The sequence below is a fragment of the Chlamydotis macqueenii genome, chromosome 2 (assembly GCF_036417535.1).
Source record: "Chlamydotis macqueenii isolate bChlMac1 chromosome 2, bChlMac1.mat, whole genome shotgun sequence".
NCBI lineage: Eukaryota > Metazoa > Chordata > Aves > Otidiformes > Otididae > Chlamydotis > Chlamydotis macqueenii.
The window spans coordinates 107,621,336-107,640,957 of NC_141557.1; the positions used below are offsets into that span (position 1 = coordinate 107,621,336).

General features: G+C 41.0%; 2 protein-coding genes across 7 annotated transcripts in view; both read left to right on the forward strand.

Moving 5' to 3' along the window:
• Positions 1-50: 50 nt before the first annotated feature.
• MPPE1 (metallophosphoesterase 1) overlaps positions 51-19,622 on the forward strand; it is a 31,497-nt gene continuing 11,925 nt past the window's right edge. Inside the window, exon 1 of the mRNA XM_086740606.1 lies at positions 51-163. The gene's annotated coding sequence lies outside the window, so the exon portion shown is untranslated. The remainder of the gene's footprint in view (positions 164-19,622) is intronic.
• LOC147601745 (uncharacterized) lies at positions 9,659-18,287 on the forward strand. Of its 6 annotated transcripts, none has more exons than XM_086740609.1 (7): positions 9,662-10,153; positions 10,654-10,793; positions 11,392-11,472; positions 13,407-13,497; positions 14,420-14,606; positions 15,538-15,635; positions 17,942-18,287. In XM_086740609.1, the coding sequence occupies exons 1-7, from the start codon at positions 10,124-10,126 to the stop codon at positions 18,074-18,076; spliced, it is 762 nt and encodes a 253-aa protein (XP_086596735.1). In that variant the 5' UTR covers positions 9,662-10,123; the 3' UTR covers positions 18,077-18,287. The 6 variants fall into 6 exon arrangements, with proteins under 6 accessions (XP_086596740.1, XP_086596735.1, XP_086596734.1 ...); XM_086740608.1 differs by having other exon boundaries at positions 9,662-9,869; XM_086740611.1 differs by having other exon boundaries at positions 9,663-10,149.

The following is a 19,622-nucleotide window of genomic DNA, read 5'->3' on the forward strand; positions in this document are numbered from 1 at the left end:
CCGCCCGCCCGGTGCGCCGCGGCCGCCGCTGTCACTCCGCGCCCCGGCGCCGCCCCGCCGAGGGGAGCGGGGCGGAGGGAGGTGGCCCGGCGGCCGCCGCTGGTCAATGGGGAAGGCGGGCTGGGCTACGGCACGGCGCCTGGCTGCTGGGCGCTGACTTTAGGTGAGCCCCGGGGGCGGAGAAGGGCCGGGAGAGGCGGGGGGTTGCCACGGAGAGTGAGCGCCGAGGCCGCGGAGGGCAGGATGTGGCGGGGAGGCCGCCGGCGCGGCCCGCCCCGCCGCCATCGCCGTGGCCGTGGCCCGGTCGCCCCCCCTTGACATGGCGCCGCGGCCGTTACCGCCGGGCCAGATCCCCCAGCCTGGGGCTGGGCCATTGTTGTGGCCTCCGAGGGAACGAGCCGCCGTTTCCTCCGGCCCCGCAGCTCTGGCCAGCTGGGACCGGCAGGCCCGGGCCCTGCCTGCGCGTCCGAGGCCAAGGGCCGTCCCGGGGAACGGGAGGCCGCCCGTCAGCGGTACCGGGGCTTCGGGGTGGCGGGGCGGGGGGGGGGGGGGAAGCTGGCGGCTAGCATCGGCCATCTCAAGAACGAAGAGTAAAGTGTGGGGAAAGTGTGGGGAAAGTGGCCCCGGGAGCGGAAGGGGCAGTTCAGCAGATTTTTAATTTCAGCAGCTTTTGTAAGTGCTGGAGAATTAAAGTGCATGGTAGCAAATACTTTGCCCTTTAGATTTTTCACTTCTCGTATGTCACTTTGGATTTGGCAAGGGTGAGAAGAAGAGAATTAAGAACCTCCTGTTCCAGAAACTGTGTGAGCCAAGTGACCGTGCATTTGAGCTGGCAGAGTGGAGGACTGGTGGCCAACAGCTGAGCCATTCTAGATGCGCCTGGTAGGAAAAAAAAGGGTGGCCTACCATGAATACGTGCTTATGCAATAGGGAAACCAGTCTGCAGTACTTACAACACCGAGTGAGTGTTGGGAACGTGCGCTTTATCTGCCAAAGTGATGTTTTTCCAAATGGCTTGCTCTGGTGCACGCTTGGCCCTCAGTTGTACAAAAGGGAGTCCAGTGATTGAGTCCATTGGCGTAGCTTTTTGAAAAAGGCATTGAATACACTGAGTCTCCGAAATTTGTTACTGTCTTTCAGCACCTGCTTTGTGGTCAAGGTTTCAGTTTCGGTGATCTTTGAGGAACAGAACAGGAATGCTGTCGTGGTGACCATATTTGCATTAAGAAAATTTTGTAACACCACCACTTACTATTCCTGATGTGAACACAAAATTCTTAATTTTAATGGACTAGGCTAAGTTTAATTGGCTTGGGCATTCTGTCTAAGCTAACAAACCCTAAGTCTAGAACTATTTTCTTTTATTTAGTTGTTTATCTTGTAGGGCACAGATGACTTTTGAGATGAGAAGGACATAACACTCCTGCCACATGTAGTTCAAAAAAATAATAGACACTTTTAAAAATAAAAGGCTTGGAGCTTTTCCTTCTAAGATAAATGACAAAACTTCATGGATTGTAGTGCAAGAATTCAACTTCATTCTTTACATTTCTAAGCTGCACTGTGGCAATGGGTACCACAAAGACAGCAAGGCCATTGGTCTACTAAGCAAAACATTTTCAAGTCTCTATTTTGGATCAGAAAAAACAGTAACAAACTCCAAGAAGGTAAATTAACTAATCCCTGATTTTTAAAAGTTTGTTTAAAGTATGAAATTGTGAAATTTTTCTTGAAGAAATGCTCACCAAACATTTCTCAATCCTTCTGCTGACTGATTATTCTGTTTCTAAGTCACTGGTTTCCTCCAGCCTCATATCTGCTTTGTCGTCGCGTAAGATTAGTTTCATTAAGTGCAATAACCCTATAAACATGTAATATAATTTGGAATAGTATGGAACAGAATTGCTCTGGACTCTTCCTTAATCTTAGTAACCTCTGGGTTTTAGAAGTTTGTGCTTTTTGTTGATGCTGTGCTCAGCATAGCTTGAGGTGGCCTTCAGGACCTTCCCCAGCGAGTTTCTGTGCTGGGGCAGATGGGTAAATATATTTACTGGTGAGATGTGTGTACTGGTAGTAAAAATAGCTTTAATTTTGGTAAATAATAAAATCTACAGCTAACCATGTCTTTGCATTCTAGGAGGCATCTCAGACCACAATCAAAGTGTTTTCTGTGTTTCTCCTTGAAAGAGGAAGTTTTAGTTACTGAACTGCCCAACAGTAAAACAGTCTAAAAAAAGTCTATACCTTTTGCTGAAACTGGGTAGATATTAATCTGATGTAGAGCAGATGGTTTCCTCCCATGTGTCTCAGGTCTGCTGCAATGCCCAGAGGCTTGTTGTCATTAGGCTGCCACAGGGGCATTTGAAAGGTCTGCTTAACTCGTGTTTTAAAAACAGGGCAGTGTGAATGATAGTGTAGTAGGCGGGATGCAGAAATACCCCTACTGAAGGTAACTGTAGAAAACCACTGGTGTGGAGAAATGCTGTTGTCAAGAGATATAATATTTTTCTAAGCAGGAGTAAGTCATCTCTCTAAGTGATGTTTGAGTGGCATTTGGAAAATATAAATTTCAGTAAAATTTCCCCAACGTTCTCTTCGTCATGGTGGTAAAACATTGGTAAAATGGTCATAAAAGGCTGAACTTGAGAGGCTAAAATGTTGACTTAATGGACCCTTGGTTTTTACACATTCATTCCAGCTATGTGGCTCATGCAGGTAAAAGATTTAAAACAGAACTAAAAAGCCAGGAAATAATACTTCTTAGAAGATCTGCGGCAAGTATTTTAAGACCATTCAAAATCCTTTACCAAAAAAATACAGCTGCCTGTAAGGCCTATAAACAGATGGCAATATTTCTCTTCATTGTTATCCTAGTCTGTGATGACTGTTTTCTTATTGCTGAAGTTTCTTCAAGCCTTCCTTAGCCTAGACCTGCCAGACAGCGTGAGCTTCCTCCTGTGAGTGTCTGGGTGATTTGGAACGTCTGCTCACCTCCGAGCAGGTTGAAGCTGCTCTCTGCCTTGCTGGATCAGACTCTCGGCTCATCTTTCATAACTGCCAAGGTCTTTTGTAACCTCTGATCTTTCGTAACCCCAAAGGCTAGCCAGTGCCTCTCACATGCCTTTCGTAACCTGCACGCAAGCCACGCGTTTAATCTTGTCCACTTGGAATAGGCCCCTCCTGGATGAACCTGAAAGACCAGTGCTTCTCGGGTGCTTCTGTCTGTCTGAATCCTCCTGAGCCCCAACCAGATTCCTGTAGAGGTTGGACTTCCTTCCCTGAGACAACGAACGCTCAGTGGAGGGGAAAACCTCTTTCCTCTGACCTGAGAGCAGAAAACAGAGCGTAGTCCTGGATTTCCTTCTCTTCCAGGGTGTGAAGCCTTATTGACTTAGGCATGCCTCAGCCGGAGGTGGCAGTCTCCTTCACTTCCTGTCCTGAACCCGTACGCAGGGTTCATCAGTGCGGCTGCTCTGTGTGCCACCCAGAGGTCCCCGTTGCGGTCTGCTTGGTTTGCAGTGCAAAAAGCAGGGTCACTCAGAGGGGAAGCTGCTGCAGATGAAGTTGGTTTAATTACACCTCAGCTGACAGTTTGCCATTCTCTTACTTGACAGTAATTGCATGCTGCAGTGGTGCAATAAAATTGATTGTAGTTTTTGCGGAGGGAGGGCGCCCTCCCTGTAGCTAGCTGGCCGTCGACGTGGAATCCTCAGATGTCTTCCAGTGAGGATCCTTGTCACTTCATGGGCTTGATGGATGATCTCTTAATAGGGGATTAAATGGGAGAGCAAGTGGCTAACTGCTTTAATAAAAACACAGAGGAGGAAAAAAAAAGAAAAAGGAAGTAATCTTTTGGAATTATTAGCCTGAGTGCGAGAGAGCATTTCCTCAGCATGACAGCCAGAGGCTTGCTGCGCTGTTATTAAAGCACTTCAGTGGGAATCCATGCAGATGGTGTTTTTATGCAGCACAGGATAATATTGGATTAGTCATATAAAATTGTTGTTTACTGTCTCTAGCCCCTTTTCCTGGAGCTTTTGTCAGTATCCATAAAGAATGAAGTTTGAGTCTGCCTTTCAGAGGTAATGCAGACGACAAGCTTTTTGTTTGTGCAAACTGCTACAATATTGTAGTTTATTGCAATTGTAATGTTGCAGTGAGAGATTTTATTGCTGATAAAAGAGGGTGTTTGGCTCAGATTTTTGTTTTGCCTCTTGGGTGTACAAGAAGGGAAGGTAAATTGTTAGGAGATGCTCTCTTTTCTTGCTGAACTCCCTAGAAGAGCTCTGCTGATCCCACTTGTGCTTCAGAGACAAACAGGAATTACTAACACTGGTATTGTTTTTCATAATGCTTGCTAATGAGTCATTAATACGTAGCGCTTGATTAATACTGTTCTAGGTGGTGTATTAGATATTTCTTGTGTTCCATTTCTGTCATGCAGAGTCATATTCTGACGACCTTTCTTCTCTATGTCCAGAAAGCCCAGGGATCGCTGGTTGGACACCGTCTGCATTTTCCCTCCTGCCAGAAACTAACCAAGAGATAGTCTCAAACATGCAGTGCAGGAGTCTCCCTTCAGATCTACCCTCGAGGTTGATTAATGTGGAAATCACAATTTTTGGCTTCAAGGTCTGACAGACAGCTCTACTGGTAAAATGGCATCCTCCAGTGTTTTCTGGAGTTTTCAGACTGTGGCTCTATCATCCTGGGAAAATTTCCCTTTCAGGAGGTATGGCTGCAAGAGCTTTCCTGGGGTGCAAGAGTCTTTCATTCTCCACTGAGAGATGTTTTTCTTCTCTGAAGGGAGTTCTGTGGACAAGGCAATATATTCCCAAGCTGTTACTCTTTTTCGTAGACCATATCTGTGGGTGTAGAATAATATGTGGTAAAGGTCTTTTTCCCTGGCCTTGAAGGGAGAAGTGGCAGACTGTCTCTGCCACATGCGTGCCAGTATTGTTTTTTGAACAGTATCCACTGAAAATAATACGCCCCCCCCCCCCCCAACTAGTATTATAACTGGATGTTTCTATCAGAGAAGGTGATACAGAGGTTCTGTCAGTGGCTGAGGCTGTAGCCTAATTTGGTTTAATATTGCTTCTGGTTTGGTCAGCTTTAAGATTAAATTGATTTCCTCTTATTTTTACATATTATAAGAAAAGATTTGTTGTTTCTAGTTCTGCAAACAGTCATCTTAAATCCAATCAGGCTTTGGTGCTTTTTGTCTTGATATGCAGGAAATGTTCATGTTTTGAACCGAATTCTGAACATTTGCATTTAGTTGTCCTCTGCGGTTGTGCCAAGGCTCACGAAAGCCAGACTACTTCTCCCTGTTTCAGGAAAGGCTCCTGAACACAAATGGGATTATTATTTTCTGACACAAGCTCAAAACAAGATGGAGAAAGGGCCTTTTTCCTATGTTGGCCATTTTGTTTGAGATTGGTCCATGATTTTTCAACTGGTGTTTGTCTGTGAGATTGGCAGCATCGATTGTGCCAATGAACGGAATGGGCAGAAAGACTGCATGAGCCTTGCCATCTTCAGCCCTGAAAGGGACTCAGGATCGTTACTGACACAGCTGGTGACTGGAATAAAAGAGAAATTAATTTGGGCCAGGTGAAATTTGTATGTGTTTTTACAAAGGCATGTAGGTTTTCACAGGAGAATTTTAATTCCTGGAAAATTTCATGAGGATAGTAGGTCTCTGAGGGTTGAAAGGACACATACTGCCCTTTAATCTGTGTGGAAAAAAGGCTATACTTGGAGTTATTGTAGGGTTGCATGAAGTAATCCCATGCTCATATATTTTCTGACAAATCAATTATTTTGCTGCACATGTAGCTGAGAAAAAAAAATGCTATGGGTCACATTCCTGCTGTTTGGCAGTAAGTAGCACCGCTGGAATCGATGACATTCTCATTCGTGTGTGCCAGCACACTAATTTGTTCATACCAAGCTGAGTTAGAAAGAGAAATGCGAGGAAAGAAGAAAATATTCACCAAATTCAGTTGTTATTCAAATGAATAACAGTGCAGGGAAATGCTTCTGCTGTAATTGTCTACAGTGGAAAGTAAATATCTTAGTGGCATTTTCATACGTTTACTGCCACAGAGAAGTTTAAAAGAAATCACATATTGTTACTATCCCTGGAAAATTAACATGTTTCCTAATCAAGCACACAAAAGTCTTTTCTCATTTGTATAAACTGGGGTTTGTGTATACATGCAGGCTAACATCATCTTTCAGTATTTGGGTGCTTCTGTATCTGATGTCCAGTGCTACCCAGCCTTGGGCCATTTTTACAGACCTGTTGAGTATTTTTAATTTGGAAGAACGGATGCTAATTTTGAAATGGAGCCACTCAGACTCAATGATCACTTTTGAAAGTGTTTGATCATAATTTGCATGATAAAACCTACAAGAGCTTCATCTGCAGCTTTTTCCAAGAGTTGAAGATACAAGCAGGGGTTTGTTTTTGTGTCATTTGGATCAGCACTTGTTTGATAAAATCTGAATCTTGCACAAACTCCTTGTAGCTGCATAGTTGAGAAACCTGGCTGTTGTCTGCTTCCTCTGTCTTCCTTCAATTCCTGTGCCAGCCATGGAAAAGCAGGACAGAGGGAGGCTGCGTGGCTCAGTTTCTAGGTCAGAAATCGAGTATTCTTGTTTCCCTTTTAGCTCTGTTGGCTCATTTCCCATTTTTTCTGTGTGTCATTTTCCAGTCTGTAGGATAGAGAAAATGTTCTACCGGTTACAATTTTTGAGTTCTGAAAATACTTGTGTCTTAAAAGCTATGCATAGCTACTGCATTGTTGTGAGCTCCTGGGTAAGCAGGAGAGCAGCAGTGTGCCCAGAACTAGTTGTTGTGTTTGTAGAAGAGCTAGGGAAACAGGCTCTGCAGATGTCGCATCTGAGAATGACCCAAGATATATTGTGGGCTTGTTTTCTCTGCTAAACGAAAAAACAAACCAAAACCAAACCAAACACCTGGGTACCATAGGAATGTAAGTCCTATCAGGCCTTGCACATTCTTTATAAAATATTATTCCTTGATATTCAAGTGGTCTTGCCCTGTATGGTATTCAGCAATTATGACTACTCTTGACACTGCCAGTATTGAGGAAAAAATTGTTATCCTACTCATACTGTCTGCAGTGAGATACTGGAATATAAGGTGTGCTGGATTCCACTGTTCTGATCTTTCTCCACCACCGTGCCTTATACTACAGCTTCCCTTTGTCACTTGAAAACTTACTTCTGAAGTAGTCATGTTATAAAGTTCTGCATAAACTCAGAAATATGATTCTATTGGAGCGTGTTCTCTTCTAAATTAATAACATAGAATCGTTGAAATGTTGACCTAAAAGGGGCTTTAAAATGATCTTTTTGTCTACTTACTGTATGCCAGCATGCTGTGTGTATTAGATATACCTGTATCCAAAGTCATGCCTGATTGTTCTCTGATCTGTTTGTTAAAACAGTGAGGGAGAGCTAGGTGTATTTCTCTTCTTTGGTACTAAGAAAATTTTCCCTGTCATCCAACTGAAATAACCTCTGTTGGAAAGTAACTTTATTTCTGCTCTTCCTCTTCTAGAGGACATGGGTAACAGTTATTTCCGTCCTTTGCCATAACCAGATAAAGACAAAGTTAGTTAAAATTATTCTTGGCAGTCTCTCTTTTCTAGACTAAAGAAACAGTTATATCAACCCTTCCAGATACACTGTATTTTCTTCCTCATGTAATTTTTATTCTCATTTTCTAGACTCCTCAAGACCTCACTTGAGATCTTGTTTGTGCTGAATGAAACAGAACAGAACTGAGTAATTACCTCTCAGGATATTGTTACTCCGTCTGAAAATGAGATCTCCCTTTTTTTCTGCAGCACCATGGCGTTGCTGGCTGGTATTATACCTCCTATTTTTTTTTTTAATTTTTTTTTTTTTTACTGCTTCTGTAGCTAGTTACACCCAGCTGTATTTTTAGCAAGAAGTGACTTCCTGGTTTTAATACTATGAACTGTCAGTTGCTAATTTATTCAATGTTAGTTGCTGATTAAAGTAGCAATTTTATCGCCAGGCTATTTAGGGACAAGGTGACTCATCATGGGCCCCAAGAGTTAGCAGTGTTGTGTGGCTCCTTCTGCAATTGTGGAACCAATACAGAAATCTTCACAGAGAGAATGGATTTCTGGCAGCAGTTAACAGCATGGGCGTGTTGTGCCCTCCCATGCGCCCTCAGACTTAACAGCCTCCCAGTTTGGATCTCAGCGCAGCAGCTTTTGCCTTGTACTGTGACCCCTGTGTGAAGTACGAGGAGTTGGCCAGATGAGTGATGGCCTGATCGGGGTTGATGGTGAAGGAGGAGAGATGCTGGGGTTGTGCCCTGGAGTTAGAGGTGCACACCTTAATCTGATTACAGTTACAGTTCCCATTTGCAGCCTGATGTGTCTTGTACCATGTGTTAGGTAAGTTGTAAACCCACAGTCGGCAGTAGTGAGCTGCTGTCATCTCCCCACTCTCTTCCAAGGCACTAATGGTTCCTTGCAAAAATTGCCAGGCTTTACAATCAGGTGGGCTGCATGGTCAAGATGGAGGGGCAGGTGGCATCTGGCAACATTTTACACCAAAAAAAGAGATGGCAACATGCAATGGGCCGTAAGTAACAAGAGAGGCAACATGTTATGCAAAGGCAGGAGATGCAGAGAACAAAAGAAGACTTAGATTTGAGATTTGGAGAATGAGAGACAAACAGAAAAGGTTTTGAGCTGCCAATAATAAAGGCTCCTGAGACCAGGAGGCAGTAATCAGTGCTTTGGGTCGGTCTTGCTGTGATGGGTGGCTGGTGAGGCACCTTGTGGCCTCTTGTGGCTGCTGAGTGCCTCCTGTTGGTATGTTATCTGTAAGGTTCCGTCTCTCATGGAGCTGGAACGCTTTTCTCCTGCCTGTATGCTCTCCAGCCTGGTCTGCCAAAAATACATGCAAAATACAAAAAAAACCCCAAAAACAAACAAACAAAAAACCCAACAAAACCAAAGACAAACCCCAGCAAAGAGCAGTAACACCAAGTACCACAAACACTAAGGATACACCCCCCCCGCGCTGGGTAGCAGCAGTACCAGGCCTGCTGCTCTCTCCTGCCTGGGTGGACGTCACTGGAACAGCCTGCGCCGCGGCCCGCGTTGTGCCGGGAGCGGGACGGGCAGAATACGCTTTTGCAGAGGTGCCTGACTTGGTGCGTGTTGCCGTACAAAGGTGTCCACGCAGATCCCGAACCAGCGGTATTCTATTAGCCGCAGAAAATAAAATTGCGAATAAAACCGACGGCAGTTGCCAAGAGACAAGCCGAGACTGGGCGTTATCACTCCGGCTGCGCAGGCCGAGGTTCACAGCCGCGGTAAGGCTGATTCCGGAGCACCCACAGCTCCGGTGCCAGCCCTCCGCAGCCGCCGCAGTGCCCGCCGCGGGGCGCTCGCTGCTCAGGCGGCCGCCGCGCTGGGCCCCGCCTGCCTGGCGGCCCGGCCGTGCCCCTCCCGGGCGGGGAGGCCCCGGCGCCGGGTGGAGCGGCGGGCGCTGCCCTTGCCGTTTCCGTGGCAACAGAGGGGCAGTAGCTAGGGCCCTTGGCGGAGTACGGGCGCTCACCTATGACGTCCACTGCTCGGAGCCTATCCGGATGAGCTTTGTTTGCCAAGGCGCCTGCCCGAGAGCCGTGAGGCCCTGGCAGGCAGTGGGTAGGGCAGCCTGGCGGGGGCCTTCCACTGCGCGGTCCCCCCGGGGCGGCGGGTGCGTTTGAAAGAGGGCCCGAGCGGGCCCCGGCCCCTCCCGGGGCTCCCGGCGCCATGGCCCTGCCCGCCGTCCACAGGTGCCTCCAAGTGAGTGGGCCCGTGGCGGTGCCGGCCCGCGGGGCAGCCTCCCGTCCGTGCGTCCGGGGCAGGCCCTGGCTCTCGGTAGCCCCGCAGAAGGTCCTTCCGTCCCGGCCTGGCCTGGCCTGGCCTGGCGAGAGCGCCCAGGAACGCTCGGGCACGGCGCTTTCGGCTCGGCCGCGTTTGCCTTTACCTTCAGGGCCAGAACTCACGCTTACAGCAGCTTACGGTTGCCTTTCCTTCTCTTGACTGAATATCGGTCGATGGCATCGGTTTTACTTAATACCCCGTGGGTTAGGGCACGATAGTCGCATTTGGTGCGTTTTGGGTGACAGGCGTCGTTATATACTGCTGGGCGAGGTTCAGCAAATGTGCAAGGAGCTCTGCTAACGTGGCTGTCTTTCAGCTTCAGTGAGGTGAAACCAAAAATAAGTACAAGCTTAGTTGCAGAGCTAGAATTTAGAAGTACAACCGAACACTTGTATATTTTGTCTCTTTGTGGTTTTTTTTTTTTAAATACAAAACCAATTTGCCATCTTATTAACTAATAAATTACAAAGTTACATTAGAACCCTTTAATATAGATGTTAAAGAAGCTGTTCTTTGCCAGTTGTTCATAAAGCTTGAAGCCAATTATTTTTTTCTGCCATTTTCCTTTAAATATTTATGTAGTTCACCATCAACATAATAGAACTTCTGGGAAATAATTTAAATCTGAAATGTTATCAGCTTAATTAATACTTGATGTGAAGATGTTGCTTGGTTTTTGTTTTTTAATTCTCTTCCTTTTCAGCTCAGTGATGAAAATGAACAGTTAGTCAAGAAACTGAAAAAACTACACGTAAAAAATAAGGAACTAGAAAATAATCTGGGTCAGATCCAGGAGAAATTGCATCTGCAGCAGTTAATGCATGACTATGTCACAAGCAGAGAGTAAGAATTGTCAAATATTTCTTTTTGTATCAAGTGCAATATTTTAGGACTAGTACCTTATTATTTATTTGTCAGATGAACTAGGCCTTAGCTGTTCTGTGTGTTTTGAGGGGCTGTCTGTGAACAGAGTAGCGGGGATGGAGAATGATGGAGATGCATAAAGGGAAAAAGGATGGCTGAGGCAACTTGGACAAAATTCGTTGTACTGAAAGAAACAATTTCAATATCAATAAGTAATACCTCTGCCTAGGCAACATGCCTTCTCTGTCTGACTGCATAAAGTTTTAGACTATTTTGCCAACAAACACTAGTAAGACAGTTAAATTGCATCAATGTTGTTTAAAAAGATTTGGAAACTGGGACCTTAGGACCTGAAAAACTCTGGTACTAGTGTTTTGAAGGGTGTCTTGCTAGGATTTAAGTACCTGTTTGCAAAAAATTTTCAAATTTAAATTTTGGTGTATTTATGATCTTGCGTGGAAACCTCTATTGTCAAGTCAGACTGAAAAGTAATTGAGCATTTTTCAGTTGCTTTGCTTGATCCAATTAAAATTGTAAAATCTAATTTTATTAAGCTGTTGTGTTTGTTTCAATTAAGTGTTCAAGTTCAAACAGAACCCCGCTTGTGGCATAAGGGTGGATACAGCAAGGATGTTAATCTAGAGAGTGACAGTGTCGGGTGAGTTATTGGAAATTGGTTCTTCACAGAATTAAACATTCTTCTCTCTAGAATAAAGTATGTTGTTCATGGTTAATTCAGTTGAATTTTGGTTAACTGCTATGGAAGCTGCTTTCAGCATTTGAAACAATAGAAAATGATGTTATTTGCATTTTAAAAGCAAATACTAAATCTTAGATTAAACTTGAAAATATCACGAAACAAAGAACAAAATGGATTTATTTCTCAAATCTTTCACTGAGAAAAATTGAATGAGCTAAGGAAGCTCCATCAGATATGTGTGCACACTTGATCTATTTTGTGTGTTTTTAACCTAGAATTATGTAATTTCATTTTCTAGGAGCTTTCTTAGTTCATTTTTATAGCTCAATTTTATGTATATATACAATTTATAGGCTAGTTCTGTTTTCAAATAAGCCACAGAAGTAATTCTACTTTTCAGTCTAATTTATGTTAGAAGTAAGACACTACTTACTGTAGTTTGCCAATTAATGCTAGAAATAAACTATAGTAACTGCTTTTTTGATAGAAAAGATAGATTTTTTTTTTTTTTAAATTTAAGGAAATGTATGTTGAAGCATTTTAACAACTGGGCATGCTACATAGAATGTTGGTCTGTCCCTCTATGACTTAATTTTTTAAAAATAGGCTGCTTTGTTCTTTCAAAGGCTGCTTTTTGTCCACTTACAGAAGTGGGCTGTGGATCTCATGAAGTTAGAGGCAGTCTTTACTGCTCTTGATTCAAGCATCCTGTTTTTATTGTTTCCTTTAGGTGGCTGTAGAAGGCTCATTTTTAGTTTTTCTTTCTTTTCTTTAAAATACCTTTACAGTGTACCAGACTCTCTTTGTGAATGACATAGAAAAGCTGAGAGTCTAGCTCTGGGCTTAAATTGAATACCTAATTAGATGCTTATGTTGAAAAAGTCTAAGTTATTCTTTGAATCTAGTGCTGGACCTACTTTGTTGCACTTAAATAAACTGACTTAGATTTTTTTTTTTTCCCTCACGTCTACCTGTATATTATTTTACAAAGCTGTTCTGTACTGGTATCACTCATCCTGCTTGTGGTGTGCAGTCATGACTTTGCATGAATGCTGGCTCTTACCCAAATTCCAAATAAAACAGGGAAAATGTTAGTTCACGTTCGTCAGTTGCATTATGGACCTGATCTATCTAGACTGAATGCTGTGACATGCTGTAGGAAATTAGTGTAACAGAACTTGATGAAAGATAATATCAAAAGGGAAGTTAATATCCCAAATCTGTTTATTTTACATGGTTTTTACCCACTCACACTCATTTTCTTATCGATTTCATTCACTCATATCCTCGTGTCTACACACTTGGAAGCAATGTGGTGTGTGTGTGTGAGTGATCTGGCCAGGGCTGCTTGGGTGCCGCAAGAGAATGCTGGGGATACTGCCTCATGAGTCCTTGTCGTGGGTTCTCGATTAGTGGCAAGAAACTAGTTTCTTGGACAAACTTTATAATATCTTTTAGGAGCAGTCTTTTGCTGTTTCTGTTATGCTAGTGAGGAGAGGAATGATCTATGTGACATGCTGCAAACTCGTGGCCACCCTCCTGTCTTCCATCAATGAGTTATTTGTACTGAGGTTTAATCAGAGTATGCTCGTGTGGGCTGGACAAAAACAACAAAGTCCTCAGTCTGGCTGAGCGAGAGGGATTCTTTGCCATCGATACAGACCGTTCTTTTAACTCCCACTTCACTGTTTTTTTTTCTGGTGCTTTCTCTTTCTTGTGTTGCTGGTCACACTTCATTTATACCCATCTTAAATATATCTGTTACAAATCTCTACAGTACAAGTACGGTCCAAGTGATCTTTATGGGGCATGTGTAATACTTTTATGATAAAGGATACACATTTTGTTGGCTTTCATATTTTGCTGCAGTTTATGCATTTCTTCTGTTTTAGACTTCTTCAGATGTATAATGATCTACAGAAACGTTACATTAAAGAAATCAAAACAAACCAGGAGCAAAGTGAAGCAATTAAAAATCTCACTGTAAGTAGAATTTGTGGGAGATGGTATCAAATAGCCAAACATAAGCTTTTAGGGAGGCTGAAAAGTAGTTATTACGTTTGTAAAATGAGACCATGTTTTTCTTTTTATACTTATTTTTGTTTCCCGTGCTGCTGAGATAGTGAAAGGTAGTCTGTAGTTCCCTTTCAAGGTGAACTCTGTCACTGGTATGTCTGTAACTGAAAGCTATCTCTTCTTTCCTTCCTTTTTTCTTTACTTACCCACCTACCTCTCCTTCCAACTGCATATGCACCTTCTGACCTCTCTTGCACCAGCCCTGATATTTTTCAGTATGTGTCATGAGCTGATTTATTTCAGAAATCCAGCAGTAAGCTAACCAAATGAAAGCAAGTAGTCTTCTGTCAGGTAGCAGGATCTGTTGACTGGCTGTGCAAAGGGACTGGCATCATAACTGGAGCACAGGTAGGGTTGCATGGCCAAGAGTGGTTCAAGAAGCTTTAAGTGCGTGTGGCTTCTTTAGACCTTGATTGAGCATTACAGCTCACCCGTCTAATGAATTTCTTCCTAGGAGTCTGGAACATGTGCTTCATTTGCTTGTGCATTAATATTCATTATGATTTGCATTATATGTACTTTTTCTTAGAAGTTGGCAATTGCTGCCATAAACGTATGCTTTATGGGGTGGAAAGGTTTACTATCATCATGCATGGGCATTTATAATGTCTTGTGAGCATGTACTCAGTAACAGATTTTTTAAAAACACTTTTGATGTAGGCAAAACTTCACTTGCTGTATCTTTTTCTCCTTTCAGACACTTTGGATGAATGTACTTTTAAGTCAGCAATTGAAAGCTCTAGGTTTGCATTCAGGGTGTATTTCCAGTTGTATTCAGTTGAACTGTGTTTTTTCTATGCATTTTAAAAAAAAATTAGTTTCTTGACAGATTAAAATTCAAGAGCTAGAGCATAATCTTCAAGAACAGAGGCAAAGAATTCAGCAACTGGAATGTAAAAAGGTTTCCTGGAAAACCTATGCTGTTTCTGGAAAAAGAAGTCGAACCCCAGAAGGAGAAGTAACGTCTCGCAGCAACGTGTCTAAAAAGAAGGAATCCTGTTGCAGTGAATATTTAGGTAATGGTATAGTTAATTCTGATGATGTTCCTTCCAATATGCCCGTCACAGAGGATGCATTTCATTTCTTATCCGAAGGCACGCTCTAGGTTATTTCTTCTGCTTCGTCCAGCAGTATCTAAAATGTTTTTCATTTTTGAAAACCTGTTGTGTAAAAATGGCATTTCGTAATCAATGTCCTGTCTATGGATCCAGCCACACATTTGTTTGTGATAAAAATAAGTGTTTGCTGCTTTTCTCTTTTTCTGAAATTGGTGTGTTGGTGTAATCATGAGTAGGAGTGCATGGCTATTTATTATTTATTCTCGTAAGCTGTATCTGTGCAGATCTCCTAGTGATAATGTTTGCTGCTCCATTCATAGAACCATAGAATAGATTTGGTTATGGATAGAATTCTTTGGTTTTCAGGCACTGACAGACCAAAAAAAACCAAAAACATTTTAGCCTTAAAATGTGAGACAAACCCAGACAATACTGGTTTCAGCATGTTCTTCCTCATCTAAGTAAATCCGCAATCCTGTTCCATTTCAAAGCATAAAAAAGAGATTGAAGAAATTATATAATGTAGGCATAATTTTCAGGAAATGTGCTGTCAGCAAGGGCTGATGTGACCCTCTTGTAAGTCAGAAAAAGGTAGTCAAGGCATGTGATGTATGTTTTGTGGATTTTTAAGTAAAGTAATCCCACATTTTAAGAATCTGGCAGATTCAGATTATCCAATTGACAGATCCTGTTACCTTTCATAGTACCTGGGAGGGTGCTGGACTGATTCTTAAGAATAAATAACGTTATGAAAAAGGTACTTGAAAAAGCAGAACTGTAATTTTCTAATATCACAGAACGTAGGCAGCTTTTTAGCTGTAATATGATTCATATGAGGGGGAGGTTGACTGTAATGGTTGAAGTCTGTATCTTTTTTCTTTGAATATAGCGCTGTTGTTGAAGGAGATTAAAAAGCTGAAGAAAGAAAATAAAAAATTGTCAACAGAAAGGAGAGCACTAAAAAATGAATTAGCCGGATTAGACAAGGTAATTTATTTTAGGACAAGTTTAAGAATAGGTGATTTTTTGAAAAACTAGCTTTTCTGCCTGAACTGAATATTATCTTTAGGCTGAACATATGCTGTTATCAAGCAAAATATATTAAAAAAATCAATTTGTAGCATTCTGAGAAAGAAATGGAAATGAATGGCTCCTTGAAGCATTAATGTCCTACAGTACTGCTTGGCTAAAGAAGAGGAATAATGCAATTATTTTTTTTTAATTTGTTTTAAAAAGCTGTGGATTTTTTTTTTTTAACCTTTTCTAAAAAAATGTTTGTGGAGTTTGGTTTTCTTTATGGGAGATTATTTGCCTCAGGTTGTTAAGATTTTAACTTCTGGTAACAGTCTTAATTCCTTCCAACAGACATTTGTAGAGATAATAAAAATGTTTTTTTCATGATGTTGCTGGGAGGAAAGCTATTTCTCTTGAACTGAAATATATTGAACTTATGCCTCTGACAGAACTCTAAGCTTAGGGAGGGCAGAGAGGAGGGCTTTGAAGTTTTCTTGACAGACTGCTAGATGTAGAAAGTGAAAGTGAAAATTTGATAATTCTTAAAATTATGTGAGAAGATGAAGAGATCTTATCTAGCTGTAGAAGACTCAGTTTAATATACTGACCTAAGATTTTGTTTTCAGCAACACATTTCTTTAATTTTTTTTTTCCTTATTCTTCAAATCTTGTTTTGGATTTTTTTTTTTTTTTTTTTTTTTGAGAATCTGTTTCCTTATCTTGCAATCCTCTTTCACAAGCTGAGTAATATTATGCTAGCTTTCATTACAGGGGTAGCAGTAAAACATGATGATAGTTCATTAGATGCGAAACTTGAAGAACGTTGAGCCAGGGTGACTTCTGGATTCCCCGTGTCTGGGAGTTAGGGACTACTCGTGGCTGAAAGTTTCATCATTCAGAAGAGAAATACAGAAATCTGAGGTTATGGCTTTTTGTCAGGGACCCTTTTTTCGGTAGTTTTAATACACTATACATTATTTAAGATGTATGTAGCTGTTCATTAAATAAAAAAGTCAACAGAATAGGTAGGAGAATATGTTGACTATAGATGGATGTAGGTAGATACAGTGTTACTCTGGTAGATAGGACTTTCAAAGGTTGGTGAAATCCAGTCTTGGGCGATTACACTGTGCTTGCTGTCCTTGTATTTCTCATCAATTTCTGACTTCCCTTACAAAGGATGAGAATTGCTCAATAGACTTGAGTTGCAGGAGCTGAAGAAAACACAGTTCCATTTAAGCTATCGGCCATCAATATTTTTAATAAAATAAGTTTATTTCTTTGAAGCTGAATTTATCTCCTAGTTCAATTAGGTATAGCTAGAACTACTTACTAAGTTATGCATTCTGGGATAGTATAATTATGAAAGAATAAGTTCAACAAGACTTGGTTTTTTATTACTTTCTTATTGCACTGTCTACGTTCTGTGTAGCCTCACATATTGCTCTTTTTCATTCCCTCTTTTGTTGTAAATTGCTTTTACCTGAGCCGGTTGAACCTGTTGGATAGTGTTATCCATTTTAGACTCTGTCAAGTTTAATGCATCGTAGATCTTATCCTTTTGAATATGAAAATCAAACTTTTTAACTTAGTCATAAATAATAGATCATATTCTGAAATAGAACATTCATTGACAAAATGTAGTTGTACTTAAAGTTCTAAACAGATACTAGCAATTTACAAAGCAGTTAAAATCTGAATATTTGATATCTTTCTAGGTCTAAATACGGTCCATTTTTCCACCTTAAACTCTTTAGTATTGTCTTCTTCAAATGCTGACATCATCCTCCTTAGTTTACTCTCCTCATTTCTCTCCTTGCTTGCTGTCCCTTTTTTATAATCTTGAAACTTTCAGGTCTTCAGAGTTAATGGTGTGTTATCTGCTACTGGCTGACTTCAGCACGTATAGCTATGTTTTTGCACAGATGAGTTTGACATTATTCCCTTGTCATTTTGGACTGTCATTCTGTAGCTTTCTGAAAAATCATCATTTTTTTTCCTTGTCTTAATTCATCTTTCCTATTGTTACTCTATATTTCAGGCTCTAACATAACTTGAATTCTGCTTGCGTTGTGTTTTCAGGGCAAAGTTTTAAATTATTACATAAGGTTATAGTTGATTGCTGTGTCTTGCCGTAGCTGTGTTTGCATAACTCAGCTGTATATTAATAAAAATGTAAAAAGTAGCTTTGAACTTCGGAACAACTGAAATGCTGACTAGCTCTTACTGAGAATGTCTTTGAAAGAAACTGTAAGGTGAATGTTTTTGGGTTTTTCTAGGATTTTTTTGAAGAGATTGAAGATCTAAAGCATGCTGTACAGGAATCTGTGAAACTCAATAATCAGTATGAAAAGTGCTTGAAACAAATCAGTGTAATTTATGGACTTCCTTTTACAGCACATTGTAACTACTGATTAATTTAATGGCAAATAGATTTTCCACATTTTTTTTTTATACTTACTGCAAGACTTAAACCATGGCTTATGTAGTACCACATTTTTATAATCTTATGGATTCAATCGTATGATCTCAATATGACAAGCTGCTCTGACATGTGTTTGTATTTTGTGCCTTTGATTTTTGTTTATATGGTTTTTAAATAAACTATTGTCTGTATAACTTCAACTAAGTTTCAAAACCTCTGTCTTTCACACTTGTAAAATACATTCATTGCAGGAGTGATTATGGGTGTTTAGGGGAATATGATAAAATCTTTGTATTTTAATTTGAATAATCTCCCAATTTATCCTTTTCTGTAAACTCGACTAGATTTTAAGTTCAAAGTAGATCTGTAGATTTGTCAGTCTTTATAAATTTCAGCCCGAAGGATGTGCCAATGCAGGTAGAAATTCATTCTATAAATCACTAAATTATTACTAAGTGATTTCTTAAAAGAAAAATGCAAAATCCCTGCTTGCAGTTTTTCTTTAACCACAATAATAAGTTGAATTTTGTGGATGCAGGAAGGATTTAGCGTTTAGAATTGGAAAGAGTGTGTTCAGAAAGATGGGTCAGAGAGTTGTCTTGCAGTATGAAAACAAGAAGTCATCAGAAGCTCTTTTTTGATTGAAGACTGATGTATTTGAAGAGCTCTGATATTTGAAGTGCTGAAAGGAAACTGGAGTGCAGAGGTAGAAATGTCACCTTGTTTCGGAGAGAGAGAGAGAGAGGCAACGCCCAGTTGTAACTGTATTTTGCAGAAAGGAAACCTTGTGAGATTTGAACCTGAACTGGTTTGTAACTACATTTCACAAAAGTTTAACATGGTTACATTATAGAACTATCTTTATCTGAAGGTGGTGAGTCTGTACCTTTGTGACACTGCGATGGGAGAACTGAGTGAAAACTTTATCACAAAGTTAGAAATACTGAGCTTGCTTATAACCTAATACAGTGTCTTCAGCTTAATAAAAATATTTGCACGCTCATTAGGGATAGGACTAGGAGTAGGATTAGGATTCTTACATCCCACTTTATTGTTAGGACAGTTTTATGTAGTTGTAAATTAATTAATAAATTGGCCTCAAAGCATACAAGATGTTCAGAATTATGAATTCATGAAGTAAGAGAGAGGGTCAAGCTCCAGAACTACTTGTTTCCTGGTCTGGCTGTAGACCATCTTGTCAGGTTTCCCTTGTTTTGTTTTTGGCTCAGTTGTAAATTAAAGCTGGATAATGTTCTGAACTGAGATGGAAAAGGGAAAGAGGAGTGATGCAAGTTGGTGTTGCCGGTAAACTTAATGGATGAAAATAGGAAGAATAGTGTGTATGATGGAAGTATTTTAAGTGTAAAAATGTATCCAATATTTGTTAGTAAGCAAAACAAACATTAATATTGGAGAGGGAAAGCATCAAACTTTTCTTTTTTTTTTTAACGCTAGTCACTTCAGCATTTTTTTCCCCTACTGGCGTGTTTAAACTTTGGTGACATTATTAAGTAAATCTGTAATAGTCCTCATCC

Coding starts and splice junctions, on each gene's coding strand:
- LOC147601745 (XM_086740608.1), top strand. CDS start 9,837: ATGGCCCTGCCCGCCGTCCACAGGTGCCTCCAA. Junction 10,794..11,391: donor GACTATGTCACAAGCAGAGA/GTAAGAATTGTC, acceptor GTTTCAATTAAG/TGTTCAAGTTCAAACAGAAC. Junction 15,636..17,941: donor AATTAGCCGGATTAGACAAG/GTAATTTATTTT, acceptor GGGTTTTTCTAG/GATTTTTTTGAAGAGATTGA.